Here is a 17602-nt window from a genome sequence, read left to right on the forward strand (position 1 = left end):
ATGTATGTATATATATAATTACGTTTTGTATTTAATTTAAATATATTCAAGTTCAAATTCAAACGTTTTCATTCTTAAATTGCTTTTGATACAAAATTTTTTTCGATTTAATTTTTTTTTTGTTTAATTTTAATGCAAATATTTTTATATAGAAATCAACATGCAAAAAGTCGTTTTATGCTATATAAGAAAACTTTGGTGTGATGTATTTTTATATATTTAATTTATTTTGTATTTTTGTATATTAGTTATAAATTACAATTTAACAGGCGTAGAACTCAATTGTTATTGTCTTTTATTTAAGATTATAAGTCTGTTCCTTTCTTTTAAATATAAGTAATTATATATCTTAAGCAGCATTTTTATATTTTACAAATTCATTTTAAGCAAATCTATTACTTTTTTTTTTTTAATAATATTGTTGTCCGTACAATGTGGTTTTGGTCTTGGCTAAGCTTTGCAGTGTTGTTTTAGTGCAGTTGCAACTTTTAAGCAGTTGTCGCTATAGAGTAATACGTCTATTAAGAGCTGCATAAAAAAGAGTTTAAGACAATATTTAGTATAGAAAATTTTGCATTTGCATAATAGACACTATATCTATAGACATCTACGATAATACGATAATAGTTAGTATAAAAAATAGTGTAACTTCAGAGCAGCGCTGACCAAAGCACGGCACGCGGGCCGCACGGACATAATGCACTAGTAAACTACATTATTTTATATTTACACCAAATAGAAGAATTTTATTTAATAAATTAATAAAACTTAATTTAACATTACAACCGTATTATTATTTTTGTCTAAAAAACTATGAACGTATGTATTTGTTTTTGTGGCCCTCCAATCTGTACACTGATTTGTTTTGGTCCGCGATCTCAACTGGTCTGGATAAGCCTGCTTTGGAGTAATTGCATTTGAAAGACGTACTGCGAAGTTTACAACCGTAAACTAAGCTTAAAAGCTGACTTAACTATGAATTAAGTCAACTAAATATATTATATAAGCATGATCATAATGCATGGTGATCACAGTCGCAACTTAAGTTTTAAAATTTCATTAAGTATAAATTAACCTATTAAAGTTCATGACCTAAAGATGATTTAAGTCCATATTGAGACTTAAGTAACTTCTTCTGAGTTTTGACTTTCCAAACCATTCACAGAACGGTTTCCACATCACATTCTAAAGGACATAAAAGGCTAGTTATAAGGTTTGAAGTTAGGGAAGTAAGTTTCAAAACATATTTTCATGTTGAGGTCTGTAAAATGTAGAATAAATATTCATAAACAAAATTATTTCAACACTTCATTTAAAAAAAATATATATTGTTTGCATAAATATTATGGGTGCTATATTTCGATAAATCAAAATCAATTTTTTAAATATTGTCTCAGGGAATTTTGCAGCGAGACCAATAGATTTAATGGGCTCTCGAAACGTGAATTCAAAAATAAAATAAAAATTTAGATCTTTTTAAAATAGAACACTACTAAAAAGATATGTAAAATAATTTCAGAATCTATAATATTATTAATCACTGGTAGTATATTGGTATTGGTTGTATAAATCTACTAATATACATTTCTTTTAATAAATACTTTCGACATTTTTTTTGTGAAAAATATTTTCGAACGAAAAGCTAGATGTTAAATTGTTTAAGTAGGTTGTTTTTGTTAATTCTGGCTATTATTTTACACAATTATTTTGTTTTATTTTTCTCAATTTTAAAATTCGATCAATGAAATATTTTCGAAATTTTGTATTATTGGTCTACACTGGGTCGGTTTTTGGTAGATTTTTGCATACACTCTTACTTTTTCACTGACATAAATTTTTCTTTGTAGCAAAATTCGAAAATAATTCTTATTTGTTTTCGAATAGAAATTTTTTCAACTTGCAATTTTTTTCATATATCCAGCTAGCTACATCACTACGAAAGTCGTGTTGTTTATGCACACAATATATGCTTCCTCTTATACTTTTTTTAGAATGCCTAAAATTTTCGAATTTCGAAAAGTATATTTTATTTCAATTATTCTTGAAATTTTGTTCCCTGCTGACTTAAATTTAATTCAATTTTTTAATTTTATTTCAATATTCTTAATATTAAAATTCAAAAAAAGTGATAAAATTTTTTTTCGGAAATTGTTAATTGTATTCGAACATAAAAATCTTAGACCAAAGCATAGCTAGTCTAAACGCGCTAAGTTACTGCTTTTACTCGTAGGCTTGTTAACTGAGAACGCACTCACATTTTCGAATTTCGAACAACGTATTTTATAGATATGTCGTTTCTGAAATTTTCTTGACTTTATATTAAAATATATTATTCGAATTTAATGACTTAATTCCGATATTCTTAAATTTAGATTTCCAAGTTAAAAAAAAGAATAAATTATGTTCGTAAGTATATATTGGTGATGGAGTTATGTCACTTCGAAAGTAGTGCTCTGACTAATTTTATTGAATTGTATTTAATAAAGTAATTTTGTTACCAAATTTTGTTTTTAAAGTATCTTTTTTATAAAATATTATCGAATTATATTTATTCTCTACTTACCAATTCGAAGAAGGTATGCTTATATGTTCTGGTAATCTTACTACGCAAATATGTTGCCTATTTGTCTTTGACGTAGCTCAGCTCTACGTTTACGTTCCTTATTTAACTTATTTTTCGCAATTCGTATTGATTCGGGTAGAATAACCGAAGACGAAGTTGGTAAGTAGGCACTAACAATCGTAAGGCGACTGTTGCCGATGCCTTTGTAATAGTTATTGTTGTTGTGATAATTGTGAGTGCTTTTATCTACGGTATCGGTTGTTGCACCATATTGCTGCATACCAGCAATATTATCAACATCATCGTCACTTAGATCTGGATATACGCTGATGTTGTCAATGTTATCGATATCGATATCGCCAGCATTATTTCGTACATAAGTCAACTTATGAAAAGGTGTTGCTAATAATTTTTGTGTTGATTTACGTAAAGATTTTTTCGTGGTTGTGGCAACAGTAGACAGAGCTGGAAATGTTGCAATTGTACTATGATGAGCAGCATGGGATGTTGTTGGGCTTGTTGGCTGCAAACTATTAACGTTTTGTTCTGTAATTGTATTATTAGTATAGCTGTTGTTTATGTTTTTGTTAACACTTAACAAGCTATTGTTATTAGTGTTAATGTTATCAATATGTTGCTGTTGTTCTTGTTCTCGTACTCGTTGTTGTTCTTGTTGTTGTTCAATCTGTTGATGTGCTGATAAATATAATTTTTGTAACCATTTGTTATGTTTAAGGGTTGTTAAAAGTGTTGTTGTTGCTGTATTTGTTGTTGCTGTTGGTATGAAGGCTGTAGTTATTGCTTTTTGCAAATGTGTTGTAGCTGTATTAGCAACTGTTGCTACTGAAGTAGATTTGTTATGCATCTTATTGTTATGTCGTTGCAATTTATTGGATATATTGTTGTTAGGTTTACTATTCAACAGCTGTTGTTGTTGTTGGTAATTGTTATTGGTGTCATTGTTGTCTTTGTGTGTGTTACTATCTTGTGGGCCTAACATAAATTCAGGAAAAGCGAAATTGTCAAAGAAATACCCATGTTGCCAATAATCACTACTTGTTGGCATTTGTGTTGCATTAACATTTTTAGTTGCTGCAGCAGCGGTTGTTGCTAGTTCTTCTGTTGTAGATTTATGTTCAATATGATTTTTTTGCTCATCACTGTTGCCTTGTCGTTCTTGATGTGCTGTTGAGCTAAATTTGTTGTACAAATATGTTGCTAGTGTAGTTGGTGCAACTACACTTTGCAATGTTGTTGACGTTTCATTGTTAAAATTAATTTCTTCACTTAAGTCATCAATATAGTTAAATACATCCGAAAAATCATCATCAACAGTATCTGTACTGGAATTGTTGTGTGTGTTGTTGTAGTCAGCTACATCATCGCGATCAATGATTAGCGTAGTTGCAGCTGTAGCAAGTTTATCAGTGCAAGGTTCTGTAGTTTCAGTTGTCATATTACTGGTGACGTTGTAGCTGTCTTCATTACTGTCATAGTTACTGTTGGTGTCATTCTCTAAATAAGCTCTTGAGTAGAAATCATTTCCTATGTCCTGCCAAAAATTCAAATTGGTTTCTGTTGTGGTCTGCAACAAATCATCATTGTTGCTAGTATTTTGCCAGTTGTCTTGAGTACTCAAAATTGTTGTCAACAAATCTTCACTTTTGCTGAAACTTAGAGTTGATGTTGCAGGTGTGTTATTTGGAGTTACAACTGCTGCTTGTAATTTATGTTCATTGCTAATACTGCTTGTGTCTTGAGTTGTTGCTGTAGTGGGAACTGTCAATATAAATGTGTTATTATTACTAACTGTTGTTCCACCTGTACCTGTTGGAATAGGTGACGACAGCAAATCGTTTCTCAATTTATCAAATGTAGTGCTTTCCATCGATTCGGTAGCAGCAGTTGTTCCTGTGCTGTAATCAAATTCACCTGATGTCGACATGATTGCTGACGATAATAATGTGCCAAATAAATCACTTGCTGTTGCAGTTGCAGTTGCTGTTGATGAGTTGCTGACTTCTAATGAGATTGCTGTTGGTTCTAGCGACGTTGGTGTCCAATCATTGTTAGTTGTTGTGGAAAGACTATTATTGAAATCATCGAATGATGTCTGTGATATTGATGCAGTGGTGAATGCGCTCAATGCAGGCGTGGTTACGGGTTTCGGTTGCAGTTCTTTGGAATTAAGTATAAGACGTTGTTTTTGTGAGTCTTGTAAATGTTTTTTACGCGCCCGCTCGCCTTTTCTTCGCCGTCCTTTACGTTTACTTGCAATTGTTGTTGTGACAGATTTACTTGCTTTATTCGTTGCAGTTGCTGTGGGAATTGTTATTGCAACAACAGTTGTTGGTACAATGTTTATTTGCTTTTTGTTATTATTTGCTAATGTTGCAGCTGATGTTATACCAAAGGCAGTTTGGTTTTGTGTTGTTGAAGCGATTGTTGCTGTTATTGTTGGTAGTGTTGTTGTTGCGTGTTTTGCAATTGTTGTTGATTTTGTCAAAGTTGTTTGCTTAAATGTTGCATTCGTTGTGTTTAGACTAGTTTGCATGGCTTTATTACGATTGCGTTGTCGACGCTTCTGTTTGTGTTCGTGTTGCTGTCGACGCGCTATCAAATTTGGATCATTGTGATGATGCCGCACCTGATGATGCGCAACATGTTGCTGGTGCTGTACATGCTCCTTTGTGTTATTATTAATGTTAAATTGTTTGCTTAAAATTAAATTTTGCTGTTTAGTGCTACTTAAATTAGTGTTGTTGGTATTATTATAATTATTATTATTATTATTGTTGTTGTTGTTATTATTATTATTATTAGAGTTTTTAATATTAGTACTTAATTTGCTATTATGGCCATTTGAATGTTGTTGATTTTGATTATGTTTATTAATATTGCTATTGCTATTGTTGCGCATTCCATTATTTCGATTATTTTTGTTGCGTGATGCTTTTATTTTATTCGTTGCTGTTGTTGTGGTTTTTGTTCGGCTTAATGTTGTTGATGACGTTGAGTATGTTGTCGATATTAATGTTGGTGATGTGGCTTTCGATTTGGGTGCATATGTTTTAGTGTGTTGATGGAAAAATTGATCAGCAGGTATTTTTGTAAATAGATAACAAGCATCGTTGACACTCTTTTTGGGGCCAATTGGCTTACCTCGATGCGTGAAACCGACACGTCGCTGCCGATCGACTACGGAACGAAACACGAAATAACCGTGAACAATGGTTTCGTTGAAATAGCAGGTGCTTTGGCGTTCTTTCTATAGAAAAATGAAATAATGAGAACAGTTAATATAATATATCAAAAGAAATCTATTAAATAATATATGTTAAAGCTATGATTCCAAATTATAAATATATAATATCAAATTAGTGAAAAAATTTCGGTATAAATTATGTATAAATAACTATTCGGAATTTCTATAATTTCTCAATGCATAAAATGCCACAGTTTTTCTTGTGTAAGGCAGTAGCACTGCACTGCTTAAGGGTTATGTGTGACAATTAAATGTTTATACGATCACAATTTTTACCACTTTTTTGTTGCTTTCAATGTAGGTTAAAAAATTGAGAGCAACAACAAATATGGTGATCGATGATATTATAATCATCTACATAACATGACTTTTACCTTGTGAGATCTGACCCTAGTTATCTTTATTGTTACATCAGCTGTTTTTGCATTTAACCTTGCTTCACATTTTTTCCCTGAAGCTTAACCCTGTGGAAAAGGTTTTAGAATATTTCTAAGAAAAGGTATACCTATTGTAAGAAGGGAATAAAGGGGTTAGAATACTCCCGCGGTAAGGTATTCCTGTCGTAAGAGGTGACTAAAATCTAGCAGATACCAACCGAAACTGTTGGAGTATATGGTACATGGTAATGTGTGAGTTTCACTTACGGCACCTGTCCGAAGGGGATCAAGGTCCACAGCTTTAGTTGTCTTGACCAATAAATACCTTTATGTCTTGACTTTTACTGAAAGTTCCATTGTGACTGTACCGTGTATAGGGTGGTGTGACCCGAAAAATAGCAGAGGATTTAGATAGATCCCTCTCCTTCCCATGAACCTAAATTATGTATATATAATTGATATATAATATAGAATAAAATAATAACTTCAATTGGTACAGGCGGGTTCTATAAAATTTTAGTGGAAACATTTATCGATGTATTATACTGATATGTGTGTTAAGAACGCCGTGGTGTTATGGCTTTACAGCAAGCAATCACTTTAAACATCTATGGACTTTGTTGCTGTCCTTAGCCATAATCTAAATGTTTGTAGGACCTAATACAGCTGTATTCCACTCAATGAGGCCTATTTTGATGGCTCTATTACATAAAATTTGATTAATTAATGATTTATTTCTGTTTTATATTATAATCCGAATTGTATTATATAGATTGTATATGATAGTGTAAGATATATATACGAAAAAAATCCACATCAAATAGTGAATTATTAATAGTCTTTACTTTATTAAATTGTTTTTAAAATTTATTGATTTTCTTTCCTATTCAAGATGGCACCAACATTTACTGGCACATTTCATAATCACTTAATAAATCGTTGTAAAAACCTATTTTTCTTTAATATTGGAAAAAAAAATTATGTAGTCTTGAATTTTAAAACTTCCGCCTGACACACTTTTCTGTCATTTGCATTTGTTTGTTTTTTCTTCTTCTGATTTAAAATATTTGTACTTTTTCCTTCCTCACTTGAAATGTCATGTAAAATTGAATAAAATTTGTAAACACAAAATAAAAATCAATAATAATTGACAGCGAAGTGCTGCCAGTGCATTTTTCAAACGACTTTAATGCCTACTAAGCAGTTTGTAATCCATGTTCGAACATGCATTCCGAAGGGGCGCAAGCGTACACGTGAGAAGATTTGAAAATGAGATTTCCTAGGCTTTAAATTATGTTTCCGATATACAAATAATTCCATGTATTTGCAGTGGGCAGAAGAAACTCATTGTTTATTTGGAATTAATTGTGGGTATATAATGCAGAGCAAAGGAAAGGCACTAATGTTTGTATTTGAATTGTCAGTAATACATGTAATAACTTAGTCAGAAGAGTTATATGTTATATGTATAACTTATAGAAGGTATATGCTGTTAGTGTATATATGAAATGAAAACAAAATTAGTTTATAATGTTAATTTTTTCTTGCCGAGAGTGACGCGTCTTTACGATGAAAAGAAACTATTTAAAACTTAGACGGATTCAAATAGTAAAGAAAAGACAAGAACAAAAGTTTAGTTGAATTATTGAAATTTGGCTGACCATACAAGGTTATTTCGAATATTGCCAAGTAGTCATCATCAGTATTCTTAAGAAATATTTGAATTTCTTAATTAATTTATAGTCCGCATACAATTTGTTCGGACTGTAAGTGCCAGACTAATGTTAAATTTTACTTTAATAATGTTAAAATTTGAAAACCTTTATTTATGTGATTTGTATATAATTTTTATATATACATATAGGGACTTACCATAAATATTATAAAAAATAAAAAAAGTAAACGTGCATTAATAAGTTGGTGGATCCAAACTTTCATGACAGTTGTTCGGGAAAAAATGATTGACAGGGTACCAATTCAACCCTTGGTACTTGCAGTCTCAAAAGATTATTTACGAAAATTTAAATATAAGAAATAATTTCAAGACCACAAATGTTGGGTACTTGGCAATACTCGAAACAGCTGTATGGTCAGCTAAAAATGTAATAGGGGTTTTTATATAGTTTTTTATCCGGTTATAAGTTACTCTTTGTTAAATAATTAAACGTTTGTTTAGTATTTTTCAATGTATTCTATATTTCGACTCTCTTTGAGAGTCATTATCTAACGTAAATTAAAATTACTGAAACTATATTTAAGTTATCCTCTTTATTTTATTGTCTATATTGCATTATAGTGTCTATAGTGTCACTATAGTGTCTATATTGTCTATATACCATTATAAAAAAAAGTTGGATAAATATATTCAAAATTTTATAAAAAGATATAAAAGAATTCTTGTTGTTGTTGTTGTCATTACTTTTTGAAACCTCTCTGGGAAAAAAAACTAATTTGTTTTCAATATCGACTTCTTCATAGATCAAAACTTTCGCGGTAGTTATGTAGTAAAAGACATAAAAAAAAGATTTTTTCAACAAAGTTTTATCCATTGAAGCAATATATTTGTTTTTATAATCCTAACTATTGCAATTATTAGGTTTATTAGGAAGTGTTTAGATTAAAAATACTGTCAAACCATTTAAATATAAAAAGAAAGCCCATTAGTCTATTTAAGAAATAAGAAAGAAACATTTTTAAATGTTTTTGGAATTAAATATATTCTCTTTGATAGATTAAGAAATTAAAAAATCAACAAAAAAAAAATAAATTCTTTCCTTTGCAATTGAAGTTTAAAGATTTCTTAATTATTTATAAATATTTTGACATTAACCAAAATTGACACTAAACAAATTCAAGAGTATTTATTTTTAAAACACTTGAAATTCCCAAAATGTTCTTGAGAATAAATCGAGTTCGTTTTCTACTGAAGCGCAAGCGTGTGTTTAATTCTCTCAACTCTACCAGAAAATAATAAGCAGCAAACATCTACAATAAAATCGTCAAAGAAATGGAGGCTATAGCTGGTTTTTTAGAATCTTAGATAAAATATATATATAGATGAAATATAAGACACAAACTGGTCGAACGTGTACTTCAGGACTATCTTCACAAGTATCAGTTCTCAAGGGAAAAACTTTCTTACTCATATTAAATATTAATAAAACACTTTTTATATAGAAGAGTGACAATATTTTTCAGGGAAGTAGCTAAGGGGAAGCAGAAAATGGTTAAGTATTTAAGATCAGTTCAGTTGAAAACATTTGTCTCTCCCAGTATTTCCAAAATTGGATATGAATTATAAGTGTTCAACTGACATCTGACTTTGATGCACATAATGGTGCTACTTATATTAAAGATATCTATTTTTAATCGAGTCGAAAAACTATATACTGAACTTAAATCTGAAAAAGTTAAGGAAATTGGCGAAAAAATGCTTTAATATATCTAATCTGGATACAACTAAAGACGATATACAGGACTCATAAAAAGATAGATCCAAATTCAATACTTCTGAAGTACGAAACGTACTGATCAATTATGTAGTTTTAATATTAAAAAAAAAAGTGGTTTTGTACTAAAAAATAATAGAATATTAACAAGTAGTAAAAGATATAAACATTTCTTGAGTAAATATCAGTTTAGATACCAATAAATTATACCGTACCTCAAAAACAATACTAATTTAAATAAAATTATAAACAAAACTTAAAATTCTGAAAATTAGACAAAGTTATTACATTATTCAATCAGAATAAATATTTCTTCTTGATATGGGGAAAGTGGGTAGATATGGATCGATTAAGTAGTTGTATATCTAACGAATATTGATGCGCAACGTTAAAGAATAGTCGAATCAAATGAAGAAAAATGGAATGCATGCTTTTGGAAACACTAGTTCAATAAGAACTAAATCCCAGTTCCTTAATGTGGTTACCTGTCGTGTTGGCTTAACACCACGGTGTTGTAAATACATGTATCATGATAAAGTGCCGATAAACGCCCCGTTGAAATAAACACTACTGGTAGCAATAGAAGCTATATATATAGATATAACTTTCTCCTTGTTTAGGGGCAATGTCCATCTAAACCAATTTTATACTTTAGTTCACACCATCTGGTTAAGCAATAGTTTACTCTACATCAAATGTAATAGTGTCAAGACTTCCTGCGTAACCTTAATAACCAAGCCTACAATGACACTCTCGTACAGTGTTAAACCTAGTGTCCAGAACAACCGAAGTTCTAGGATTCCGTCGTACTAGATCACTTGTCGGTTGACTCAAGTAAAATCTACTTGTATAAAATAAGTTGTTTAGTGTCTGATTACAATTATATAAATTAGGTCAATATCAATTATACCCAACAAAATATTGTCCGAAGATATAGATTCTTCGCTTTTCTGTGAAAAGATGAGTAATATAAATAAATAAAAATTCTGTCAACATTGAAATAGTTTTAGATAAAAAAAAATATATGTTTAAAAAAAAAATATTTTTAGAAATAAATTCAATTAATGATAAAAGAGGCTTGTGGTATAAACAATTATATTGACGTTAATTAGTCTTATCAGAATTATTATAATATCGTAATAAACAATTAAAATTTTTACTTTTTAGAAATATTTAAGACCCAATTTTGACTTTTGGACTTGCATTTTTACAGTAAACGCTCCCTAAAACAATATAAATATATGTAATTTTATTTCGTATTTAATCTTTAAAATATAATGAAATTATTTATCATTTATTTATTTCATTTATTTGTCGTAACTAAATTTGTCTAAACAAAACAAAAAAAAAATAAATTAGGAGCGTTCGAATAGAATTGAAAAGACAATAACAAAATGTTTGTTAATTTATTGAAATTTGACTGACCATATAGAAGAAAAATTATTTAGTTAATTACGAATTATTGAGTATAAGTTAATTGGATTAACTTTTAATCTTAATTAAATTTTAAGTTAATATGAAAGTTATAAGTTATATTTTTAGTGGAAAAATTATTCAAAATCGGTGATTTTACTTAATTCCGTTGTCAAGTCAAAGCCCCCCAAAATTTAAAGTTGGGCCTAATGGTATGCTGCAAATGAAGTGTGATCAACCTGGGGAGGGATTGTCTTATATTACTTACACATATATTAAGGCTATTGGTGTGATCAACCTGGGAAGGGATTCTCATATTTTACTTACACATATATTAAGGCCATTATCTGAATTACATTTGGTTTATATTAGGTTGGAGATAAGATTCGCTCTATGATCATCGTCGACATTGAATTCTAGCGCTATCAATAACATACATATCACTATCACTTTCATTTTTAAAAGGTTGTATCTGGTTAAGAAATTCGTTACTAATATGTATTCAGATCCGTTTCGTATAATAAACTTCTTAGTATTGCAATTTACTGGAATAGTTACTATTAAAATATATTTAATATCAAGTTATTGAAATCTTTACTGTATTCTTTGTAAAAACAAAAATTTTACATGAATTCTGTTTATGATAAGAGCTTAAGACTATGAGTGGCTTGTGCAACTATAGATTTCTTGGGGTTTACAGTAGACCCTGAAATAGTTTCGCTATTACGTGGTAGCTGTTAAAAGTCGTAATACGATAGTATCTATGCTAGTAATGAAATTGACAGTGATTTTGATTTTGTAGTGAGCATTTGACGATAAGTGTGTACGCAGTTTTAAGTACTTTATTCAGTAACAGTGATTTATGTTTAGATAACTAAGCCGGGTAACATTGAAACTCAATGACTTATTGAATGTCAGTTTCACACTATTGCGAATCTTACCTTTTTTTACAGGTTTTGTTATAATTTTCAATATTGTTCTACAGAATTTGGAGTGCAATATCAATGTTACTTGTGATAATTGTGATAAGTAAGCGCCAATTTGTTGGAAGATCGACAAGGAATATAAAAATGAGAAGTAGGTATTACCAAATCTTTGTCTCAGTTGCATAAGAAAGTTCCAATAAGATACAAGTAGAATAATTTAGACTGGTGTATTTAAATTATCTCTAACAGCTGTTTTAGATAATTGTTTGTGTTTATCGTTTTAGTGTTTAAATATTTGATATAAAATAATTTCTCTTAAAATTTGTGTATCTATTTGTGTTTGTTAAAGTATTGCAAAATATTATCAGTACTTTTACTTTCCAAGAAGTAAGTTTTTTGTACTATGGTTTTGAAAAATGGGTCAACACCATAGTACTTCTTCTGTATAATTTCCGGCTTTTATGCATATATTTACTCATATATTTTCCCTCATAAAAGTCGGTTTAGTTATTTTATTTGTGAAAAGGTATTGGAAGGTATCGCTCTTGCACCTCTTGTACTGAAACAACCTCATACTTAATTCCAGCGAAACATCATAAAGAAATGTTAATAAAAAATCTATTTATAAGCTAATTAGAGAATAAAAACAAAACTACAAAACTCACAATAAAATTTATTAAAGCTTTTGTTTTTTTTATTATGCAAATAAATATCATAAAACATATTCAGATTTATTCAAAGCAACTTCAATATTTACATTAATTTTATGAATGAATTTAAATTACGAGGGTGTGTATGAGCAAATGATCGTCCGTCCGTCCACAGCACACACATACAAAGATATATGCACAGTTTCAAATGAAAAAAAGATACTTTTTATGAGATATGACAGGTTGACAATTTGGGGAGTGTTTAGTGTGTTAAAAGACTTCGTTTTGGTTTTGCCTGAAGTCCGTTGAAAATCACATAGCAAATACAGCGCCTGACAGAAATGGAGCAACAAGTTTAATTCACTTACAAATTACTTACCCGTACATGCAGCGTACGGCGTGTGTGCCCCTAAGTCGGTGAATTATTGGGCTTGTGTCTAGTAATAAATTACGACTTAAAGGTATTAACGTCGTTATGCTAAATTGTCACTAAATTATTAATTGAATTGATTGAAATGATATTAAATGCTTTAGGGTAGCAGCGCCAATTATTTTTAATTTCAGGGTTCTTGAAGTATGTTTCAATAATAATAATTTTAAAGAAGAGAAGATGTGATTACAGTATGTTAGAAGTTACTCATATCGAGTAAGCAAATTGTAAAGGCTAGTACTAGGACCAAATTTTATAAAACTTATGTAAATGGGTCTACCACACCGAAAAATTGGGTTTTTTCTTTAAATGTATAAGAGAAAGCAAAAAGGAAAAATAGTGAAAAAACAACTGAACAATTCCTTTACAAATTTCTAATTACAGTAACTCTTAGATATTCTACAAACAAACTAATGAGCCTTGGTGGATATATAAAATTCAGAGCTTCCAATGAATCTAAAAATTTAAAATCTTTCAACAAAATTTGGTTTTTGCGCTACTTGGACAGAAATAGAAGGACTGCCGCTACTTAAACCTACTAAATAGAAGTCGTTTCTTGGGAACCTAATTAAATAAAACAGATCCACACGTCTTATAGATCAGTAGTGTAGCCAGAAGTAGAAGGAGAAATTGTTTGAGACCAAAAACTCTTAAATATTAATACACTCAGAAAAATATGCTCTAACCATATACTACCTATATTGACTTGTACATTTTGTTAGAAAAATTTTTGATCATGTGGTAAAGAATATATGAAAACCAACATGTGATATGGTTGAACCAATATGATACGTCGAGAAAGAATATTTTGACCTGAGATTTAGTTATAATCTGTTTAAATTAAACAAATTATTATTCTGAGAGTATATGGAAAACATGAAGAATCTATTTAAAAATTATAGAAACAAAAAAAAAAATATATAGAAAACAATTATAATATTTTCCAATTAGATAACAGCATAATATTATTCAAAAGTGAAGCCATATATTTTTATTTTAATTTCATTATTTTTATTAAAAATACTTTACGGATATTTTTCATTAAAATATACTTGCTATTCACATAGTACCTTAATATGACGGTATGAGTAAGTATAAATATAAGTAAATATTATGTGGTTAATTGTATTATGCAAATTAGGCAAATATATGTTATTTCTATCTATATATGTACTACCATCTAACTTATTTAAGGTTTAAATCTCGAAAACCATCTATGGATTTGGATTCCTAATTAACGAAGAGTGGTACTTTAACTCTTGAAGATATAACCCAACTGAAAGCTTGATGTGATTTAAATACGCTACGCACATTAAGAAATAATGATCAAATGAGACTGAAAAGATATATAATGACTACTTATGGGTTTTCTTACAAACTGCCTGAGAAGATTTCTGATTTGATATCCTGATTATATACATTAGATTACTCAACATTTATTTATTTAGTGCTTCTATAGCTATTTCTTTGTAATTCTTTTCTGTGTGAAAAATAATTTACAAACAATAAAATATTTCAGTTTTGCTATGGAACCCTAATTCTTATATTATATGTGCATATTGAATGGTACCAAGTGATTAGACTCATTGATATCAAGAATGTGTTTTTAATATTTAATATTGTATTATTTAATAATTTTAATCCTGAATAATCGTAAGTACATGTAGAATTATAATTAAGTGTAATTCATACGCGTATGAGACCTACAGCTATTACTGAATAGGCTTATTTAAATTTATGCACTTCATTCATTACGAGTACGAGTACATTCAAAATTGTCTAATTATTTATATATTATTAATATATTACAAAATTTAACTCAACCAAAAATATGATTTTTTAATTGATCTTTTCGTATAAGAGAATAAATTTTAAAATTGCAGCGGAGTGTCCGGCTTACATTTCAACAAATTTAATTGATGTAGATTTATATGATATAGAACTATGACATGATAATATAATGATAATAATAATGATATATAGAAAAACAAAATGTTGTCGGTTTAAATAATAAGTCGAAGTAATTGAAAAAATAGTGAATAAAAAAAATTATAGTCCATTTTCTCCAAGTAGCACAGCCAAGATGAAGCGTATGAAGTCTTAAAGAAAAGTGTTTCACAAAATAGATAAGAAATACTATTTATGTAAGGGTCTAAGCGACAGAAGGGGAAATAAATTCTTCCACGAAGGTTAAAAATCTGTTAACCTTCTGTGTACTATAGCGATGGTATATAGACTATTTATATGCACTTCACTGAATACTGTAGAGGGAAGTAGAATTAACATTGAAATTACTAATATTAGAAGTGGGAAATTTTTCAGTTTAGTACTACCTTTCTAGTAGTAAATCATGTTCAAAACGTATTTTTCTCCTGAAGCCTTCTAATAAGGTTTTCAATAATAATGATATCTCGTCTAAATTATCATTAATAATACTTATATATTTTAGGTTTTAAAGTTCACAACAGACATAACATGACTAAATTTGTAAGTCACTACTTTACTTTACATTGATTAAGTTCTGGACATTGAAAAAAAACGTAAGCTGCACATTTTTAGAAGCTGTTTCAGCTCTCAATTTTACAAAATTTCAGAGATTAAATCTACTTTGTATTATTGGTGGTCATATGGATTTTAAACAGTTTAAAGAACTTACCCTTAATGTTACTATAGAAATCAATTAAAAGCTTTTTTTATTAAATATTTTGATTTTTAGTGTTGAAATCAAATCTTTAAACTAGTAAGGTTAGATAAGATTATATAGCATATAGCATGGATCTAAGCTCTCAGTTGACCGTAGCTCTGCGATCATATCATACATTTTCTGCTACAACTATTAATTGAACAGAAGATATGAAGGGCAATAAATGCCTTTCTCATATTCGACAGGGAAATTCAATTAGGTAATTATATTAATTAACAACTTAGTTAATTACTTAAAAATATAGAAGATATATGTATATATAAATGCTTGAAATATACTTACCATTCCAACTAACTTCCAATTTTCGTTGAAACACAAATATCTTTGCGTTTCTTTTGCGAACAGTGCTATTCTGAAATCGAAGTTCAAATAATCCGGGAAGCCTAATATAGTTATATTTTCTGAAAAAAAAAAAAATAAAAAATCATTAATAATAGTACAATACATTTATTTATTTGTATATAAAAATATTTTTCTGATATCCGAAACAATAGTCTTGTGAGCTTAAAACTTTATTCAACTAAATTGTGAGCAATTGTGGTCCAGTACGGTATTCTTGTTAACTTCTAATAAGTAAATCGCATGCGCCGCATGTGCCGATTGTGGTCACATGTGTCACCAAACACACGCAGTATTTTTTCCAGATTTTGTTGATATTTTCATGCATGTGCTGTGGACCAGCTGTGGACAGACTACGGGTTTCTTCTCAACTAATTTATGCACATGCGTAGCTAAAGCTCAAAACCGCATCATAACAAAGTTCGCATATGTCAAGTATCGGCAATATTTGTCTATTGATTTATTTGTATAGTTCTTGAGTCGGAAATGTCAATATTTGCTTTACATTTAACAAAATTATGCTCATTCGTGGATTTCTTGTTTATGTCCAAACAATAACAAATAAACAAAATAGCAACCTTTTAATAACAACGACAGAAAAGAAACTACTTTGGATTCCAACTTAGCATGCAGTCCAATCTACTAGTATATGGGATTCTATAATAAAATCTTTATAATATTTTAGGTGAAGGGAAAATTGACTGCAATTTTAGAAAATAAATGTATTAATCTTAAATTGAGTTAATAAAATACGAAAGTGAGTTTTCAATTATAAAGGCATTTATCGGGTAAAGTTTAAATATCAAATATAACGTATATATATCGGAAAATATAAAAAATAGCTAAAAACTCAAATTGTAATGAAACTATCTCTGTAAATGGTATCGAGAATTTCGCAAACGTTCTTTAAGTTTTTAATTAATATTATTCGTCTTTATTTTTTAAGATTAATAAATTATAAACACTGACTCTGAGCTTCAATTTTGGCAGGGTATGAGTTCATCCCATGGTGCTTGCAATCTCAAAAGAAAAATTATTTACTTTATTAAGTAAGAAAATATAAGAATAATTATTAAATATATGAAATAATTCCAAAACCATTGATGGTGGATATTTGCAAATATTCGAAACAGCTATATGGTTAGCCAAAAATTCAATTAAATTGAAATAATAAAAATTGTTGTTGTTGCAATTCATCACTGTTCGATAGAAACTTTTCTATTGAAAAAATAGTTTATACTATGAATTTAGTTTCTTCGTCAAAATGGACGTTGAAAATCAATTTAATTAATAAATTATGAAATATACGCGTGGTATTAGCAGAGGATCATGAAAGTCGATCGAATAGTTAATAATTAAACTCAAGTTGCAGCAGCTGGTATGATTAAATTTTTTTCTACTATATATATATGCACGATGCCTTCCATATATCAAACTAATTTGTTTTTATTTAATTAATTATTTGCATTTTAATGAAATGCTATTA

General features: G+C 29.1%; 1 protein-coding gene across 1 annotated transcript; it reads right to left on the reverse strand.

Moving 5' to 3' along the window:
* Window positions 1-215: 215 nt before the first annotated feature.
* On the reverse strand, window positions 216-16178 carry LOC119683553 (GATA zinc finger domain-containing protein 7; the record flags this gene model as incomplete). Its single annotated transcript, XM_038097267.1, is given in 3 exon segments — window positions 216-528; window positions 2564-5831; window positions 16060-16178. Coding segments are annotated over 2 exon segments (3347 nt in total), but the record flags the coding sequence as incomplete, so codon positions are not given.
* Between the last annotated feature and the right edge of the window lie 1424 nt (window positions 16179-17602).

Source organism: Teleopsis dalmanni, chromosome 2 (assembly GCF_002237135.1).
Source record: "Teleopsis dalmanni isolate 2A chromosome 2, ASM223713v2, whole genome shotgun sequence".
Classification (NCBI taxonomy): Eukaryota; Metazoa; Arthropoda; class Insecta; order Diptera; family Diopsidae; genus Teleopsis; species Teleopsis dalmanni.